Here is a 19,282-nt window from a genome sequence, read left to right on the forward strand (position 1 = left end):
TCTAACCCAAACATATAAAAATAATCCAATCTAACTTAACAATTGAAAACCAGATATCTTTTTATAAATTTTTCGACTAAAAAAGTAATTAATTCTGATAAAAAGTGTCCGAAATGAAAAAAAGCTAATAATGCTCTTATACATTTTCATCTGGCTGTATGAAAAGAGCACTAAATCCTTTATGACCAATATCGCCGTTCAATTCTGCACTATTTTATTGTTTCATATTCATTATTTCAACAAATTCGGACGACATAAAATCATAAAGGGTTAATCGGTATGTAGGAAGATTCTTTCGCGAAAAAGTCACCCTTTGGAGAATCATTATTGACTTGGTGACCCTCAAAAAAACGTTTTCTTATCCTAAGAAAGGATTTCCTTTTCTTTTTGATTGACAACAAAATATTGAAGCCCTTAAAAGACACTTTGATGAAAAACCCAGCAACCCCTCCCCCCGTTTTTTTCCTCAAGTAACCAACCCATTTCAGCTTGGTTCCTGGCTTGATATAAAATACTATATCGTGTTTCGCAATAGTAAATCGAAATTTGTTTCACGAAATTAGTTCAACGTTGTGTGTGGGAAAAGTAGATTTCTGAGTTGCGTAATATCCCGCTTCTGTAGATATTATTAGGCTAGTCGTTTTCAACGAACTAATAATTTCTGTCAGCTTGCTTGTAGGTGTAGATGGGGTAAAGGAACGACAAAATTCGCCGTCCACAACTCCCGCATGGTTAGTTGGTCTAGTTAGTTTGAATAGAGACTAGTTTCTAATTGTGTTGAGTACCTATAAAGGTTTTTGAACCTCGACACGACTAAGATCTAGTCTATCATATTGGTGTGTAATTCTATCTATCCTTCTAACAATAAATTCTCATTGTTACTCAATTTTAGAAAAATAGACAAAAGAACAACAACTTCAAATAGAAAGATCAAAACAAACGATAAACAAAAAGAAACACACAAATTATTAAAAAAAAGAAAAATAATATTAGAAATAAAATACAGACCAGAAATATGGCATCTTCACAACAATCAGAAAATAATGGTGTAAAATACAGACCACGAGAAGAAATAGTATATCAGCAATTCTTACAAGCTGATCTGGAAGTCCAAACCATAGATTGGAAAGATGATAAGGTAACATGATATTTTTTTATCATCGATACTACTCAGTTTGATTTTATTGCAATTTGATTTCTTTTCCTGTATATGATCGATGGATTTTGATTTTTAAATCTAATTTCGATCTGAGCATCATCGTTTGTCAAAGAATCCAAGGGTCACTGTTAAGTACAGTTGACTGTCACTTTCTTATTTTTTTGCAAGAGTTGAATTTGAAAGATGAAAAGAAGGTAACAAGATATTTTTTTACTCTATATGGACTTTAAATTTTACATTTAGTAGCGATTGAAAAAACATGGTTGCTCAAGGATTCCAGAGACCACTGCTCAATTCTTAAGTCGCATTTTTTGACTGAAAGAAACTCGATAATTCAATTCAATTTTTGATAGGTTCTCGCTAATTCGAACTTGAAAGGGAAATTCCATTTCACCGAATTACACAGAGATTCGAATTAAACAAAATAATTTTAAGGGTATATTAAATATTTTTTATGGGAAATGAGAACTTTCTCCTATTAAAAGTTTTATCTTTACATAAGTGTTTCCGTTTCATATCAGACACATATTTCAAATCAGGACAGTGTCTTGCTATTGTTATATTATGCTGGTATAAGCAAAAAATGTTTTTCTTTTCCTCTTTCTGATCAATCTTGCTCCACATCCGTGTCAATCCAATGTGAAAAAGCTTGTGAATTGAAATTGATGAGTAAGCAAAATGATATCACTGTTATTTAAAAACAAAACCTTTAAGGGAAGGTTAGAATAATGAAGGTTCGGACAGCCCTTTCTGTTCGAATGTTACGTCACAATCTTTGACGAATCAGATGGCTAAAGATAGATCACGTGACGTTCGAAAATCTATCCCACCTCACCTAGCTGGGCAAGCCCGTCTCCATCTGAACATTCCCTAAAAAAGCTGACTGAAACTTACTTTTTCTCAACATTTCAGGTAGAAGACAATGAAGAGGTGAAGTGTACTCCAGACGATTCGAACGAAGTCTGTGATTCCAAACGACCTCGTGTACCGTCCGCGTCAAATAGTGGCTCATCCTCTGAATCCTGTAAATCTAAGAAAAAGAAATGTAAAATTGTCGTCGAAGTAAGTTCATGTTCATGATAATTCCCATCTTCCGACAAAATTCCCTTCCCAGCCGGCACACAACGTTTTTTCAACGTTTTTCTAACGTTCACAACGTCCATATAACGTTAGATGAACGTTGAAACAACGTTATGTGGCGGCTGGGTTAGTTGTATCCAACAGTTTAAGGTAGTTTTTCGTCTCTTAAATATTCTGACTCCATGCTACTAGTAGGGGGAATTTTGTTCGATTTTTTGGAATCGCTTGACTGTTTTGTTAGAAGCACTTGTTATACATTTTTGGAAAGCTAAGGGGTAGGGGAATCGAAATTACTATGTTTCAATTTTTTTTCGGACACTTTGGTGTGATTTTCGGACAAATATGACGGTCTCAGGCAAAAATCATAGGGTTAAAAATTAATGAAAATTTTAGCTCGAGAAAACAGAGACCTGTTGTATATTTTTGGAAAGCTCTCAAAAAATTAAGATTAGAGATATATTGCAAGTATAGGTGATTTCTGTACCTAACTCGAGATATTAACCCTTGAAAACCGTGTTTTTCAGCCAGAAACAGCTATTTTGTCCAGTTTTTGCGCTTTTTGAAGCTCAATATCTCGAGTTACATTACAAAATGCCCTCTACTAAGCAAAGGATTTGAAAAATTCAACTGTTTAACTCTGTCCCTGGCTGAAGCAAAATAATATGCCCTCTTTAAAAGTTTGGTGCCGTCAATTTGATCAATCAAGACCATTCTCTCGTTTCCCGCCATGTCAGTTATTTGTTTGATTGAACAAATTGCCGGTATCGAGCTGTGGTTCTACTCAGCAAAGATTACGCATTATTTTGCTTTAATTGCCATGGCATGAGAAAGACAGAGATGTTCTATCTAGTGTTTAATAAGATGTCTGTGTTTACACCAGGCTTATCCAACAAGGACGAAATGTGAGCCACAAACATACTCAACAAAATCGAAATCTTCAGAAATAACAACACAGTATAAACGAGATGTATTCGGCGGTGGTTGTTCTTCACTCTGTCTCAAAGGTAACCAAAAAAATATTTGTTTTAAGGGAATTAAGGTCTCACTACTCTTACTAATCCTGCTTTCTTATTTTAATGAAAAATCTATTTTTACATTTGCTGTTGTTTTTCACTTTCAAGAAAAAGAGATTTATGCATTTCACCTTTCATTTATTTAGTAGCCAAACATTGTCAGAAAATTTTGCGTCAATGCAATGAATTGAGGCATTTGACGTTATGTAATTCTGCTAATCTGCAAACTACGCATTATTTCATATAGTCAGCTGTGGTCTAAAAAGAATTGACCGGGTGCGAACAATCCAAAACCAATCTTTTTGATCGAAAAATTTAGCCCAAATTCCTAAAAATCATCAACCAGACCTATCCAAATTATTTACCTGACGTCCCCGGTAACATTTTAGGTCACAGATGATGTCATATAGACCCAACCTATTTAAAAAATTTTCGTGAGCAAACATGATCAATAATACAGCCTAGCTCCTGTACAATGATTGAGTGCAAATCTCTATAATATACCACAGAGATCCTCTCATTTCGCTCCTTCACTCAAACTTTCATATTTTGTTTTTTTTAGACCAAACCAACCATTTTGCAAGCTTATTTGACGAACTTGTATTGATAATTTTCAAACATTTCTCAAGAACGACTATTCTAAATTGTATGCGAGTCAGTAAAAGATGGAACAGACTAGGGTAGGAAAACAACTTTGTCATTTAGTACCAGTCTTTTTTGTGGTTGTAACCACTGACCATTATTAACCCAATACTAAGCTATATCCGCCACTTTTTGAAAGTGGTACCCACGGAAAAACTTTGTCTGGCGTCAAACGGCGCTACATCACAACTATTTAAGAAAAAATAAATCTAGCGCCCTTGGTGTATTTGTACCACTTTTGAAACCACTTTCAAAGAAACTCCGATAAAAGATTTTGGTCTGCTAAGATTGAAAAAATATCCAGAGTTAATATAAAGCTCAGTAGATGTAATAGGCAGAAAGATACACAACGTTGTTTCAACGTTCATGAAACGTTATTATGGCCGTTGGGTGAACGTCTGAACAACGTTGGTACGGTTCGGTAAAATGTCAGTTGTTCTTCAGCCTCATCCTTTGCTGAGAGTCTTAAACTTTAAACAAAAGAAAATCTACCCAATTTACCTAGAGGTTAACGAGTTATAGTATTTTTCAAAACAGACGGGATATATAAGGGGTTAGGTACCTTAGCTAGGTATAAAAGAGGATATCTTGGGGAATATGCACTAGGTTGCTATGCCTTCCAATATTAGTATCATCATTATGTTTTTTCAACGTTTTGTTTGTTTCTAGGTCAGACTCCAGTTTGTGGAAGTCCGTGAATTGTGACTCTAAACATTTCATTATGGAGGGCCAACTTGGTAAAATACTGCATCGAGGTGTGGAATCGCTACGGCTGAGTAAAGCAGAAGTAAGTATTTCGTTCGTTCGTTCGTTCGTTCGTTCGTTCCTATTCTTGTTCATTTGCTCGCTTGTTTTTTTAACGATACTTTGTTCATTTCTGCTTTTTAACCTTTTCCATTCCAATAACGCGTTCTGTTACGTCGTATATAACAAAACTTGTTCACCATAGTGTGTGTTCTTTCTTTTGATAGGTACTGGCTAACAAGCTTGCTCACCATAGTGTGTTTCTCCTTTTGATAGGCACTGGCTAACAAGCTTGCTCACCATAGTGTGTGTTCTTTCTTTTGATAGGTACTGGCTAACAAGCTTGCTCACCATAGTGTGTGTTCTTTCTTTTGATAGGTACTGGCTAACAAGCTTGCTCACCATAGTGTGTGTTCTTTCTTTTGATAGGTACTGGCTAACAAGCTTGCTCACCATAGTGTGTTTCTCCTTTTGATAGGTACTGGCTAACAAGCTTGCTCACCATAGTGTGTTCTTTCTTTTGATAGGTACTGGCTAACAAGCTTGCTCACCATAGTGTGTTTCTCCTTTTGATAGGCACTGGCTAACAAGCTCGTTCCCCATAGTGTGCTCTTTCTTTTGATAGGTACTGGCTAACAAGCTTATTCACCATAGTGTGTGCTCTTTCTTTTGATAGGTACTGGCTAACAAGCTTGCTCACCATAGTGTGTGTTCTTTCTTTTGATAGGTACTGGCTAACAAGCTTGCTCACCATAGTGTGTTTCTCCTTTTGATAGGTACTGGCTAACAAGCTTGCTCACCATAGTGTGTGTTCTTTCTTTTGATAGGTACTGGCTAACAAGCTTATTCACCATAGTGTGTGTTCTTTCTTTTGATAGGTACTGGCTAACAAACTTGTTCACCATAGTGTGTGTTCTTTCTTTTGATAGGTACTGGCTAACATTTGTATAGAAGACTGTGCATTACTGAAAGATGAAATAGAGTAAGTGCAATCTAAAGAGGCTTTCGGATATCTTTTTATGTAAATAGACTGTAAATTCTATTGGATGGTCAGGAGATATAACTACAAGAGCATTGCCTTCATCAAAAAGAATGTTTCAATTCTTTTAGCTGTGCTGCATCACATCATATTCTTCGATTTCAGTCTTTTCATGAAACTAGACTTTTAGAATTCTGTGGGAGATTGCAAAGGAAACTTCATTATGACCTTTTCATGAATTACATCACGAACATCAGTTGCCCCGTTTTGAAATTATTGTCATGGTGATTAACTCCCAGCGGATTTTCTTAAATCTACTTTCTATTTAAAATTAATAATTTAATGTCTCAAGGGACATAATCAACATGATAATTGGTTGAATACGAGGCAAGTGATGTTCGTGACGTGATTTATGAAAAGGTCTATTGCCTCTTCAAAAAAAAATGTTTCAATTCTTTCAGATGTGAATTCCAACTAAAACAGTTAGACTGTTCAATGTCCAAGTTCAAAGATGAAGCATTGTCAACTTTAATACTGGTAAATTTCTTTTTGTTTATTGTTTAGGATTTTTACTGAGATTCCTAAAAAAGCTGTAGTAATTTTGTTCATATCTGAACTTGATTCTCAGCCTCAAACTGCGACGGTATAAATTCCCTACAAATTTAGCGATGGGTTCTTCCAGAGAAAAACCGTCCTTAGGGGGTGGAAGATATATTGTCCAGGGGTATCGAAAAAATCCTGAAAAATTGCCATATCCATATCTGCTTGTCCAGGGGGTGAAAAATCGAAATGTCCCGGATAGATCATTGAAAAAATAATATATCCTCCACCCCCCCCCCATGAACGAATTTTTTTTCTGGAAGAGCCCAATGTATCAGGTCCAAAAACGTGTATCGCCAAATTTATTCTGCCGTAAAACTAAAGTATAAATAAAGAATAAAGATTTAGTAGTAAATTCTCCTAACCTTTTTTATCTTTCTCTCCGCCCTTTTCCCACCCTCTATCCGCCCTCTTTATGTGCCTGTTGTGATTAAACCTGTCTGTTTAGAATTGCAAACAACTTGAAAACTTGTCACTCGAGAGCTGCAAACTTAATCCGACGGTACTAAGGTATATATACTCAATAGTATATTTCCTGTATACGTTGTTTATCTAACTCGTATTACACGCTTTTTTTATAAGAATATACTTTCTAAGAATTTCATGATGAAATTTGCCAAAAAATTAAGAATATGCTAAGAATATCACTATCATGGAATTTCCAATCATAGATTGCCAATTACCCCCAAGTAAGGCTCATTACTTTCACAAAAATGCCATTTTATGCTTTAGACGTATGTATTAAATGTCCTAACCTAAGAATGCTGTAAGAATATTTAAGGATGATTTTCCCCAATAAAAGTTAAGAATGTTCATCATGAAATGAAAAAATAACCATTCTTATGAATGAAAAAGCGTGTATGATGTTATGGGTGATATAAATGATTCTTAAAACCTTTTTAGAAATTAACGGAAATAATAATTTTTAAATCCATTCGGATCACTTAAGCAAATTTTCAAAATAAATATGTGGGAACCATTATTTGTACTCAGTGGGAGATCCCAGTCAATCTACAAGAGAAATGGCTTTTCTTCCTCGGTTTTTCTGGTACACCTCCGGAGGATTTTTTCAAAAATACCCTGGATTATATCAAGTTATCAGTCATAATCAAACAGGTTTTATAAAACATTATTTTCTTCTTTTTAGTGGTGTTGGACTTAATAGGAATCTACGCGTATTGAATTTGGCTTTGTGTGTCGGATTGAACATTGGTTCATTGGATATGATCACGAGACAATGTCAACAGTATGTAAAAAACCATTTTTCAGTTTTTAGTTAAAATTATCTTGTTTCTCTAGTAGCTATTTTGAGGGGCTTTGTTATGAAAGACTATTTAAAAGTTTTTTATTCTTTTAAAGACAGAATAGAAAGGGCCGCAAGAAACTCGAAACTTCTAATGATTACCGTAAGTTGGTCTAATGTCGACATCCCTTTTCTAATTTCGACATCCTTCTTTAGAGATCAACTGATTGCTATAAAGCTATGAAAATTAATTTCAATCAGCGATGTCGACATTAGACCAACTTACGGTACGGTAATAACCAACCTTTCTTTTTCAGAATCACGTCATTGAATTTATCATGGACCAATCAGACAAGGGATGCCATACGAACGGTAACATTTATTTAGATTTGAATCCCAATCATTTGAAATTTTATTCGAATTACTGGTTATCGAAAGTAGATCTCTATCCCCCTTGTTGAAACTTCGAACGAACGGGATTTATCCACAGATTTATAAAGCCCGAAGGGCTAGATGTAGTGCTTCGGCTGAAAAGTGCGCCGTGGTTAGGTAGGAAATCCTACCTAGGTCACGTGACATTACAATAGAATTTCAGCGTTTGACCAATCAAAAGCTTCGCGGGTTTTTGAAAACAATCTCAACAATATTTTTCCGATATTCATTTCTTTGCCTGCTATGGCTAAAAGCACGATATCTAGCCCTTTGGGCATTATAAACATTTGGATTTATCAGATAGAGAAAAGAGATTGTTCAATGAACACTAGATGTTATAAAAGGTATAAGGAGCTGTTACTATAGAAACGCTTGCAAATAAACTAGTGAAGATATAAGAAGTATAAATATTCAATTCCTATCATTTTCAACCGTAGATTTGTCGATGCCGTGAACTTCGTGAATTGAACTTGAGTGGGTTGCGTGGTGGCGTGAATCGAAAATGTAAGTCAATACTACCTTTAGCACACCCCCTTCTCACACCAGACTCGGTAGGATGTTTTCAAGTCAGTGGGGGCAAAAATGACGGAATGAAACTCGATGAGGATTGATATCCCCATACTTTTTATAGCCGGGGATTTAATTTATTTTGTTTTCAAGTCAGAAAATTCACTGGGATGGGAAAAATAGCACAATATTTTGCAGTGAGGATTGGTTTATTTGATTATTTTCAGTGGGGACAAAAGTTGGAGGATAATTTCCCACCGAAGACCGGCGATTTTTGTGAGAAGGGGGTGTTTCAGCCTTTTGCTTTCTTTTCAAGTAAATGTAACAGATATAGACTGGATCACCGATCTCTATAATCCCTGATAGTACAGGGTAGTATCATAGCATAAGAAAGTCAGTGCTAGTATGGATTCGCATTTGTTAGAGGGATAAAAGCTGCCATTAAAACTTAGACTGTACTCCAAAATAATCTCTGATATGATATTTTCTGTTATTTCTAGACATGGAACTACTTGTCAAGAATTGTAACAAATTAATGCAACTTGATTTAAGGTAAGGAATCTAAATCCATGTTCATATTTTTTTAGAGATTTTTGGGAAAGTGTTTTTTATAATTGTTTGAAGTTTATATCTTTTAAATTTACATTTAAAGATTTTGAAATTGTCCAATCTTTTTCTTTCAGTGACGTAGCATTACAGATCGGATCGTTAAAACTAATCGCCGACAATTTAACGTCATTAACGACATTATCCATCAGCCGTTGTTCTGATGTTCGTTCTGAGCAGCTCTTGTAAGTTTGATCTCTCTAAAGGGCTAATAAAAATTTCCATATACATAGAACATCAGAGAACATTTCTATTCCAAGCTTCAAAGCTTCTTAATCTCTTCCTTAATAAAAGCCTAATGTTCCATTTATCCACCCAGTAATTTATATTACAGTTGACGCTCTCTTATTCGACGTTCTACTATTCGATAGGCTCCATTATTCGATGAAATTTAAAGTCCCTACCAACAAGAAACTCTCATAAACGACGTTCTACTATTCGATAAGCTCCCTTATTCGATGAAAATTCTATTCCCCTTGAAGATCGAATTAGAGAGCGTCAACTGTATTTCAAAAAGTAGATGGCATCTTAAGGCCGGTTTCCACTTGCGCGCGCTGCGATCGCACCTTTTGGCTTCAATCCTTTACTTGGAAAATGATTACGTCATAGAAATGTAGCGCGCTCTCGAAAAAAAAAGTTGAAGACATTTCAACTTCTTTCAACCGTTACGTCAGATCGCGCCAATGGAGTCGCTTCATTTTTCTTTTGACCAATAGCGTGGAAGCTTTGCTCGAAAAAGTGCAGCGCAAATGGAGACCGGCGTTTGAGTTTTATACACCCTTGATGCAGTTTCTTGATCCCAGTCAAGCAAAATTTTTGATTAGAATTTTTAAAGTGATACTAAATGTGGGTGAAAATATTTTAAACGCATTTCATTGAATCATAAATTAACCAGATCTAAAAACTCCAATCAAAGATGGCGGATATAAGTTAGTTCAGGTCAGTGATAGTAACAGCTAATATTCAATTATTATTTTTTTCATAGTGATCTGAAGGAGCTTCGTTCGCTTTCACATCTCAACCTGTTTGGGTTCCTTAACATGAGCGCTCTTGAACTTTTCTCGGAAACTCGACCTGACGTTCATATTAACAAACACACATTCTCACCGATCGCGCGGCCGATTTCGTCCGCTTCATACGAAGGACGTTTATGGGAGCAATATGTTGGTTTCATTATTTGAAGCGTTTTCATCATTGGCTGTTTTGGTAACCTTACGTGATTTCAATGTATCGAGTGTGGGAAAGTAATGTCAGATCTCGGAGCTCGGAGCATTATGCTCTTTCCAATGAGTTTAAAGATTGCTGAGCCAATTTTACAAAGTCGGAACCATTATTCTGTGTTTGATAACATTATGTCATTTTGACGAATCCATTTTGAAAAAGGACTTCTTGAATTCAGTAGTCATCCACCAATTGTCGTGTTCCAGAAAACGAGTATTCTATTTTCAACTGACTTCTACGTGTACGCAAAAATTTGGTTTCCTTTATTGAAACCATTCTAGTTCAAGAATAAAAACAAAAAATCAAAAATCACCTTGGCAAGGTTGCCATGGCCATGGTTAGGTTTATTTCTTGTGATATACATTTAATTTTTATATTCGGGAAAAAAAATTTAAATTCAGGTCCCATAGTTCGAATTTGTTGGTTTTCAAAACTGACATCAGTTTACTAAATTTCAAGACTAGGGTCCTTTCTACCCAAGCGATTCGATTCTCGACTTGTTCGATTTACTCGGTTTTATCGGTTTTCTGAATCAAGAAAGGATATCATATTTGGGGAAAAGCTGGAGTTTTTACAAGCTCTTATGTGATTTGGTTGGTCGTTAAGATGTAATAAAAACAAATTCTTTTTTCTAAAGAACGTGTCATCTCTATCACTCCAAATGACCAATTAGTGAAGTATCTTATAAAAACTCCAGTTCATCCCAATATTTGACGCTCTCTAATTCGACGTTCTACTATTCGATAGGCTCCCTTATTCGATGAAATTTAAAGTCCCCGTCAACAAGAAACTCTCATAAACGATGTTCCCTTATTCGATAAGCTCCCTTATTCGATGAAAATCCTATTCCCCTTTGAAGATCGAATTAGAGAGCGTCAACTGTAGTGTTTGGCAGAAAAGTCATTATCATGTAGACTAATTTAGATTATCATGTAGATAATTTTTCCATAGTTTTTATACTTAGATAGGGTAAACGCAACAAATTATATTTTTCTTATGTATCACATTTTACACTATAGAAATTTATTATAAAATCAATATCTCTAGATAGAAACCAATTTAGTTACCAGTGGGAAAAGCCATTGAGTTTAAAGCCCCAAAGGGCTGGAAAGGAATTTTGAATTTCTCAAGCAAGAAAAGTGAAGCATTATAATTTGCACGGCTCTTTGAATGACGGATTAAATCTACAATCATGGTCGTAATATTTTAGAGAATAGGGAAATTCCCACGAATTTTCAAAACGATAAACGATTTGGAAGTGCTCTAACTTAGGTTGGAAGGGTAGAGTTTTAACTTTCTTAAAACTTAGGATCTGAGGAAAACGAGGAAATAAGCTAAATTCTCAACGGATTTTGACCATGATTGTAGCGCTTTCATTGTTTTCACGCAGAATATGTTTTTGAAATTTGGCGATCGATGATGGATTTTACTTTTAACCTGGTTTTTGTTCGAAAACTACACGGGTCACGCGTTTCAGAGATAGGAAATTAGGTTTCCATTCCCAATCCAGTAATCTCTAGCCCTTTTGGGGATGTAAACTCAATGGGAAAATCTAATTTTATAAATAACTTTCAGGATATCTGAACAACTCTTTATTAGATAAATTTGGGGAATACTGGATAACACTTTTTCAAATTTCTTGACGTTTTTAGTCTTGATTAATTTTTCCTCGTACTGGTAGAATTTGAAAGTTCTAGTCTAGTTCTGCATTTCAAATATTAAACTACTAGTCGTGAATTTAAAATTTTGAAAATGAAAGATTTTTTGATCCGAAATCTATCTAAGATATTTACTCTGCGATTCTTTTGATTCTAAATATATTTTAAAGTTTTTATTTTTACACGAGTGTTCCTGTTTCATATTAGACACATATTTCATATCAGGACAGTGTCTGCCTTTTGTTATATTATGCTGATAGTAGAGGGCATTTTGTAAAATCGCTCGACTGTTTTATTAGAAGCACTTGTTATACATTTTTGGAAAGCTAAGGGGTAGGGGAATCGAAATTACTATGTTTCCAATTTTTTTTCGGACACTTTGGTGTGCTTTTCGGACAAATGTGACGGTCTCAGGCAAAAATCATAGGGTTAAAAATTAATCAAAATTTTAGCTCGAGAAAACGGAGACCTGTTGTATATTTTTGGAAAGCTCTCAAAAAATTAAGATTAGAGATATATTGCAAGTATAGGTGATTTCTGTACCTAACTCGAGATATTAACCCTTGAAAACCGTGTTTTTCAGCCAGAAACAGCTATTTTGTCCAGTTTTTGCGCTTTTTGAAGCTTGCAAAACAGTCAAGCGATTGCAAAATTCGAACAAAATTCCCCCTACTATGATGTAAAAATTTACAAAAAATTGTTTTTCTTTTCCTCTCTCTGACCAATATTGCTCCACATTCGTGTCAATCCAATGTGAAAAAGCTTGTGGATCAAAATTGATGAGTAAGCAAACGATATCACTCTTATTTAAAAACAAAACCTTTAATACAGTGTCAATTGTCAATAGAAAAAGATTTTTTTTTTTTTTTAAGTTAACTAATATCAATTCTATCCTCTCTGGTGCGTTTTTTGGAACTCTCTGAATGTCACTGAAGTGATATCTTGGGAATAAAAGGTTATGTTCGATTTTGTTCTGTTTCTCTCTAAAATTTACTCCATTTCTGTAATATTTTCATAGAGTTTTTTTATAAGAAGGGTAAATAAATTATTTTTAATGCAAAATATGTGTTTTATCTTTTCCTTGCGCGACAGGTTTATATTTCAATTTTTTTAGGCGTTTTACACTTTAGTATACTTTATACTCTGCTTGTAATTATGTTTTTGATGTAAGTAATTCAAACTTGTTATCTAACCAGTTTCTTCAACTTCTAATTGGTTATTAGCTGAAAAGGTAGAAAAATAGTAGATACATGGTATCCGCCCTTGATAGAAAGACAACTCTAAAAACCAGTTCTAGCTCAAATAATTGGAGAAAGAGTGACGCAGATTCAAAACAGAAACTCCATATTTCCATTCACGTTCATTCAGATGCCATCATTAAATTAATCGATAACCTATCAAGTGTATCTTGCCAAGCACATCCTTCACGGTATTGATGTAATTGTGGTGAGTAATCTTTACGCATGCTCAATAAAGAGTTCTTACCGAAATGACCACCACAAGCAATTTAATGCTGCATCGGGCTGGTCAATTTATAATTCAGTGTGGAAATCTTCTTCATTGCTTTTTTTTAACATTTTTAATATTCGTCTGATTTTTTCTGTCGCATCTCATACAAAACCAAGGCCTCTTTGTGTTTATGAAATCAACTATCTTTTCAGTATCCATCAATTATGGCCCAATAATTAACATTGATCTTTGAGAATTAATTAAAGCATGCAAATAAAAAAAATTCTAAAAAACCTCTGCGATGGAGTGCAAAATCGCATAAAATCTCCTTATATAGATATAATAACACTCCACCGGAGAGAATTGTACAATATTTTGTAATTTTCTGATAAATTTCATTTAGTATCTACGATGGAGGGTAAAATGTGCTTTTTATTTCCTAACATGGTCAAAATTGCACTCACTCGTAGAGCCTTTTTTCGCAATTTTTGACAATTTTAATTATCGATTTAATTATCGATATATTCAAATCATTTATTTTCACTTTTCGTTTTGTTTACATTCAATTATTACTTTTTCTGTTTACATTTGTTCGCCTTATATCCTCCCCGTCCCCGTTCCCCTATCCTTCCTATCCCCGTCCACATTCCTTTCCCATGAGCCCTACACTCCTCCCCCTCTCTCTTACACCCGACCTCGCTGATACACTCCACACAGCGCATCGCCGCTAACTTGGTGCCAATCAGCATGCAACCACCTGAAAATCAATGAGATGAAAATATAGTATACAGGTAAACACTAAGAAGACTCGTCATCATTAATTCCTCACGATTGTATTCATGTTTAAGAAACATAAAATTGAATCGCAATTGTAACAAGCGTCTCAATTCAGCACATAGCGGGCGAGTATAAAATCATTGTGGTAAGTCAAAATTGAATCAGCGCATGCGTGATAAAGGTACACAAATGTATTGGAATTGCGTGATATTTCACTTTTAGTCCATATAAGAGGGGGTTTATCTAACAAATCCTGCATTACTAAAAATAGACAAAAAGAACGACAAATTTCGCCGTTCACAACCCCGACCAAAAGTGCAGTCATTAACCTTACGGATTTTTTCGTCTTTGTTTATCACAGGAATTAAGTACATGTGGTTTAAAAGAACGACAAATTACACGTGCGTGCTATTAAAGCAAGCATTGGCAGTCGAACCCACAGACAAGAAACTTACTTTTTCATTGTATTTGATAGTGGACAGAAAAGGTTTACACTTAAAAGTCGTTAATGATCAATTCAGTTATGGAGTTTAACGACGGTGGATTAATTTCAACACCCCCTTCTCAAAGACCCACTGGCCCGGGGGGCACTGGGTTTGCGGACTGACGGTATGTGCGGGCCAAAAATTGGCTTTTAAAATTGCACCCTTACAGTGCAGCAAAAATCAGTGAAAATCATACCCTTAGAGTGCATTTTCCCCCAAATTTTCGATCCCTTTCGTGCAAAAAATGGTCAAAATTATAGCATTTTTGGTCAAAATATCTAGATTTTTCAAGAATTTTCTGAAATTTCTACCCTTACAGTGCATTTCTAGTTTTTCCGACCCTTACAGTGCATTTTAAACATATTGGAAAAGGTACCCTTAGGACCCGCACATACCCGTCGGTCCTTTTGCCCAGCTGCCCCCCCCCCCGGGCCCACTGGGAACCCTTCCCACTGGAAAAATAGTCCAAAATTTCGTCCCCGGTGGGAAATTATCCTTCAATTTTTGTCGCCACTGAAAATAATCAAATAGACCAATCCTCACTGCAAAATATTGTGCTATTTTGGTTTTGGCCAATAGAAAGGCTTCAATTCGTTTTGGAGCGAAACGGAACCGTAGCGTGTGAGCATGGTCTAACATGTAGCTTACAGTAGGGGGCCAACCCTTTAGATGAATCCGTAGCATTTTTCGTGGGACTCAACCGCATATGTGATTCGTTCGAAAGTATATAGGATTCTGAGACTTTTTTAAGAGGGGTTCGTGGATTGGGTCTGGCAAAAAAACGAACTAAGAGACTTGCTTATTTCCAAGCATTTGTCGTCTATTAAAAAGGTTAGTAAAAACTAAGTGCTTCTATTTTGTTTCTAAAATTCTTTCAAGAAAGTGAAGAAAAATGAAGAAGAAAAATGAACTTCTTGTAGAATAGCACTCCAATTACCATTTTATTTTAAGTTCAATCTTAGATCAGCAACAGAAAGTTGTAGCCTTCAAAAGTGGACTCATTTTGCTCATTTTTAACATAATTCTTCGTTTTCGAAACTTTTGAAAGATTGTAAATACTTTAAAATATTCGGCTCAAAATTTTCTTTCCAACGAAGTATTACTTTTCATTACAGTACCCCCTGTCTCAACGCTCCGGTGGAAATTTTTTCCTCGTGGGGATAAAACTTTTTATTGAAATCCCGATGGGGATAGAAATTCTACTGTTTTAAGGTTAAATAATCCAGTGAGGATGGTTTAGGAATGTAATTTTTAAGTATTGAATTTTGAATGGGAATAAAATCAAATCAATTGCTTTTCCTACAAAAACAATGAATGAAAGTATGTAGACCTTTATAGACTGTCATTTTTCTTGAAACAGGCTGTAAAAGCTCGACAAGGGAGGACGCGTTAATCTTGTAAACAATAAACATTCTGTTCAAAAACTTATCGGGAAAGTCGGGGAAACGTGATCACAATTTTGACAAAATTTGGCGACGTTTCCCCGGGAATCTTTACCCGAGCTTATTGCACAGGGGTATAAATCAATTTCAGATATATTTTCCATTCTCACTAAAAGAATTTTTCATTCATTTTCTCAACTACAAATATTAAAAAAAAACTACGATACATACAGTACAAATGCGTTACAAAATTCAAAATATAGTTACTACACAATTTTCAATTTGACCCACCTAGGGCTCAATAAACTTTCAAAAACGTCGTCGATAGACCTTTTCATGAATTACGTCACGAGCAAACGCTTACTTCGTTTTCAAAAATATTGCTATGGTAATTGATTCCCAGAGGAGTTTATCCTTCAAAAAAGCCACACTTTCAAAACGAGGCAGTCGTTGTACTCAAAATGATTTATGAAAAGGTTTCTTAGAGCATAGTAATAAAAGTCTCTTCTTGTGACTATGCTTAGAGTACAGTTTTTTTCTTCTCGATAAAGAAAACAATTTCATTCCGTGCGCTTTTACATGAATCCCATAGAATGTTATCATTTGCCTGCAAATATTCCAACTGGTTCATGGGTTGCTCAGGATCGTTCAAAACATACATTGAAATGATTGAATTGTCATTAGTGAAACCATTAATATTAATACAAATGTTATAATTCGTTGGTTGTCTCTTGCTATTGTCAAATACAATCAAATGTGTGTTTCTATACATTTTTTTACCAGTTTGGCAAACTAAATCAGGGACGTTTTGAACCCATAAACATCGATTCTCCATTAAAATTAATTTAAAGAATACATTATTCTCATCTATATAGTATATTGCACCTCCTTCCATTTTGGATAACAGTTTGCCAGTTCTAGTTTTATACGTTTGATGGTCAAGGAAAATGGAAGCATTAAAAGCATCAAAATTGAACGAGACATCACAGAACTCTATTTTCTCCATGGGCAGGATACCAGACTTACTCACACCATGATCTACATCGATAGCTTTAAACAGGTTGACAGGTGTCTCAAGCAGGTGTTGAACTAAATAGCCAACACCTTTAGATAAAGTATCGGTTAGGGTTAATGTTTTAAAGTGAATATCGCGATGCCTCTCCAGTGTTTCGTTTTGAACTTTAGTTTCTTGTTTTATGTTCCAAGCTTCGTTCTCGATTTTCTTTAACTTTGTTTCATTTTCGGTGAGCTTCTGTTTAACTGCATTTAATTCGTTTTGTGAATCAATGATTTTTCCACTTTGAGCTGCCGATAGCTTATATAATGATGTGATTGCTCCATTAGTTTGGTTTAGATCACTTTTCGTATCCTCCAGTTCCGTTTGTAAATTTTCAATTTCTTTATTCGAGGTTTCAAGCTGCTTTTCAACAGTTTGCAGTTTATTTTTTGTATCTGTGAGTTCTTGCTTTTGAGCAGCATAGTTTTGAAGGAGAAATTCGGTGTGACGAATATTCGCATCTCTCAAGTGTTGATTAAGATCTCGTCTCAGTATCTATAATGGAAAACGATGTTAATCGGTTTAAAAAAATTGACCTTTACGTACCCTGAACATCCGCCGTCCTTATAGTAGGGGGTCAAGCCTTGGGTCCCGTGACATCTTTTCTACGACCTAGCCATTTTTAGTTTATTCAAAAGAACAGTATATACCAACATTCAGTAGTGCAATTAATAAGGTGCCACTCCCAAAAAACTGGTCGGGATCGAGAAACAAATGTCCAGGGTATATAAAAGCCAATGATTAAAACAACAAGCGTTTGCATGTATCGAAAAATGTTCATAATAGACCAGCGTCCGAGATTCAGAAAAGGCCTTAAAACAGGTTTTCGTAGGGCGATCCTTAGATCAGGGTAAATTTTTGATATTATGATCCTAATAGGGTGTTGAATTGACAAAAAGAATTCTCCTGAAGTTTTCGAGTCAATCGATTTTTAGTGAATCGATAGAACCGCTTTACTAACGGTTTTTCGAGGTCTAATGCTACCAACAGATTCAGTGTGAAAAGTAGATAAAAAAAATGGGGCTATTTGTTAAGTTTCGACCATCTGGTGCCGATAAATGGCATTTTAAGGCGAAAAATCGACGTTTTGGCGTTTTCCGATGACGTAAGCTGGTAGCATTTTTAGGTGCCCTACGAAGTGACACACTACCTCGGCCGCTGGTCTATAAGTTGAGTTTGTCCAGACAATTTCTCGAATTGAATGTAGAAGGGAGAAGTGTGAATTTATTTGATACCTTTATATCACAGCCAACCATTTTAAAAGAACATTCGATCACTTGGAAAGGACAATCTTTTTCTTCGTGTTCCGACATCTGAAAAATGAGAAGAAGCATTTAGATTTGAAAATTTCCATATTCATACCCATCCATTTAAAAGGTTAAACCTTCTTTTTGAGTAGATTAATTTAGTCGTAATCAGGCACGTGCTATTATGGAGACAAAATGTTCCATTTTATAATAAACGCAGTCCAACGAATCAATCAAACTCTGGAGAAAATAATGCCAATCTTAACCAGCTCTTACGAATTATATCAGAAGATAAGAGATACACGCATCGTTGCATCATTGGCGACTTCAATTTTCCGACTATAAATTGGAAGAACTGGACAAGCCCACATGTAGAGGAAAGTAAAGAAGAGCAATTCCTGGAAGCATTACGTGTTTCATTCCTTTTCCAACATACGAATGAACCTACCAGATGTCGAGGTACTGACGAGCCTTCACTGATTGACCTCATCTTGACAGATGAAAGAGATCAGGTTCAAGATCTAAATTCCTAAGCCCTTTAGGAAAAAGTGATCATAGCGTTCTCTCTTTTAGCTTTAAATGTTATATGGAACTTAAAGCACCAACCAAAAGATACACCTACCACTTGGCAGACTTTAAGTCGATGAAAAGTCATCTGCAATGAATCAACTGGACGAGAGAATTCATAGATACCTCACATGGGTCGATCCAGGAGCTCTGGTCAAAATTCAAAACAAAACTTCTTCAACTCAGAGATCAATTTGTCCCAAGAAAAGAGTTAGGAGCGCCTCACTGGAAAAAGAAAGGGAAAATTCCAATCAATGCTGAACTACGTAATGACATCAAAGAAAAGAGGCGACTTCACAGGATCTGGTTAAAATCAAAATCATCACCCACAAACAGACGTCAAGCAAGAATCCGATATGTAATCGCGAGGAACCGTGTCAATCGAAAGATGGCACTTGCAAAAAGAGAATACGATCTAGCCATCGGTGAAAACT

The 19,282-nt window shown here is 35.4% G+C and overlaps 2 protein-coding genes across 2 annotated transcripts in view; one reads left to right on the plus strand and one right to left on the minus strand.

The window, feature by feature from the left end:
• The window catches only part of LOC136809494 (prolyl 3-hydroxylase OGFOD1-like), a 629,446-nt gene that overhangs the window by 229,428 nt on the left and 380,736 nt on the right, over positions 1–19,282 (minus strand). The window lies entirely within an intron of this gene.
• On the plus strand, positions 878–10,629 carry LOC136809479 (S-phase kinase-associated protein 2-like). Its single transcript, XM_067066017.1, has 14 exons — positions 878–1,138; positions 2,072–2,221; positions 3,120–3,243; positions 3,815–3,932; positions 4,564–4,681; positions 5,568–5,620; positions 6,079–6,154; positions 6,666–6,727; positions 7,365–7,463; positions 7,778–7,832; positions 8,330–8,396; positions 8,900–8,951; positions 9,083–9,190; positions 9,991–10,629. The coding sequence occupies exons 1-14, from the start codon at positions 1,016–1,018 to the stop codon at positions 10,184–10,186; spliced, it is 1,401 nt and encodes a 466-aa protein (XP_066922118.1). The 5' UTR covers positions 878–1,015; the 3' UTR covers positions 10,187–10,629.

Source organism: Clytia hemisphaerica, unplaced genomic scaffold, assembly GCF_902728285.1.
Source record: "Clytia hemisphaerica strain Z4C2 unplaced genomic scaffold, Clytia hemisphaerica genome assembly, whole genome shotgun sequence".
Classification (NCBI taxonomy): Eukaryota; Metazoa; Cnidaria; class Hydrozoa; order Leptothecata; family Clytiidae; genus Clytia; species Clytia hemisphaerica.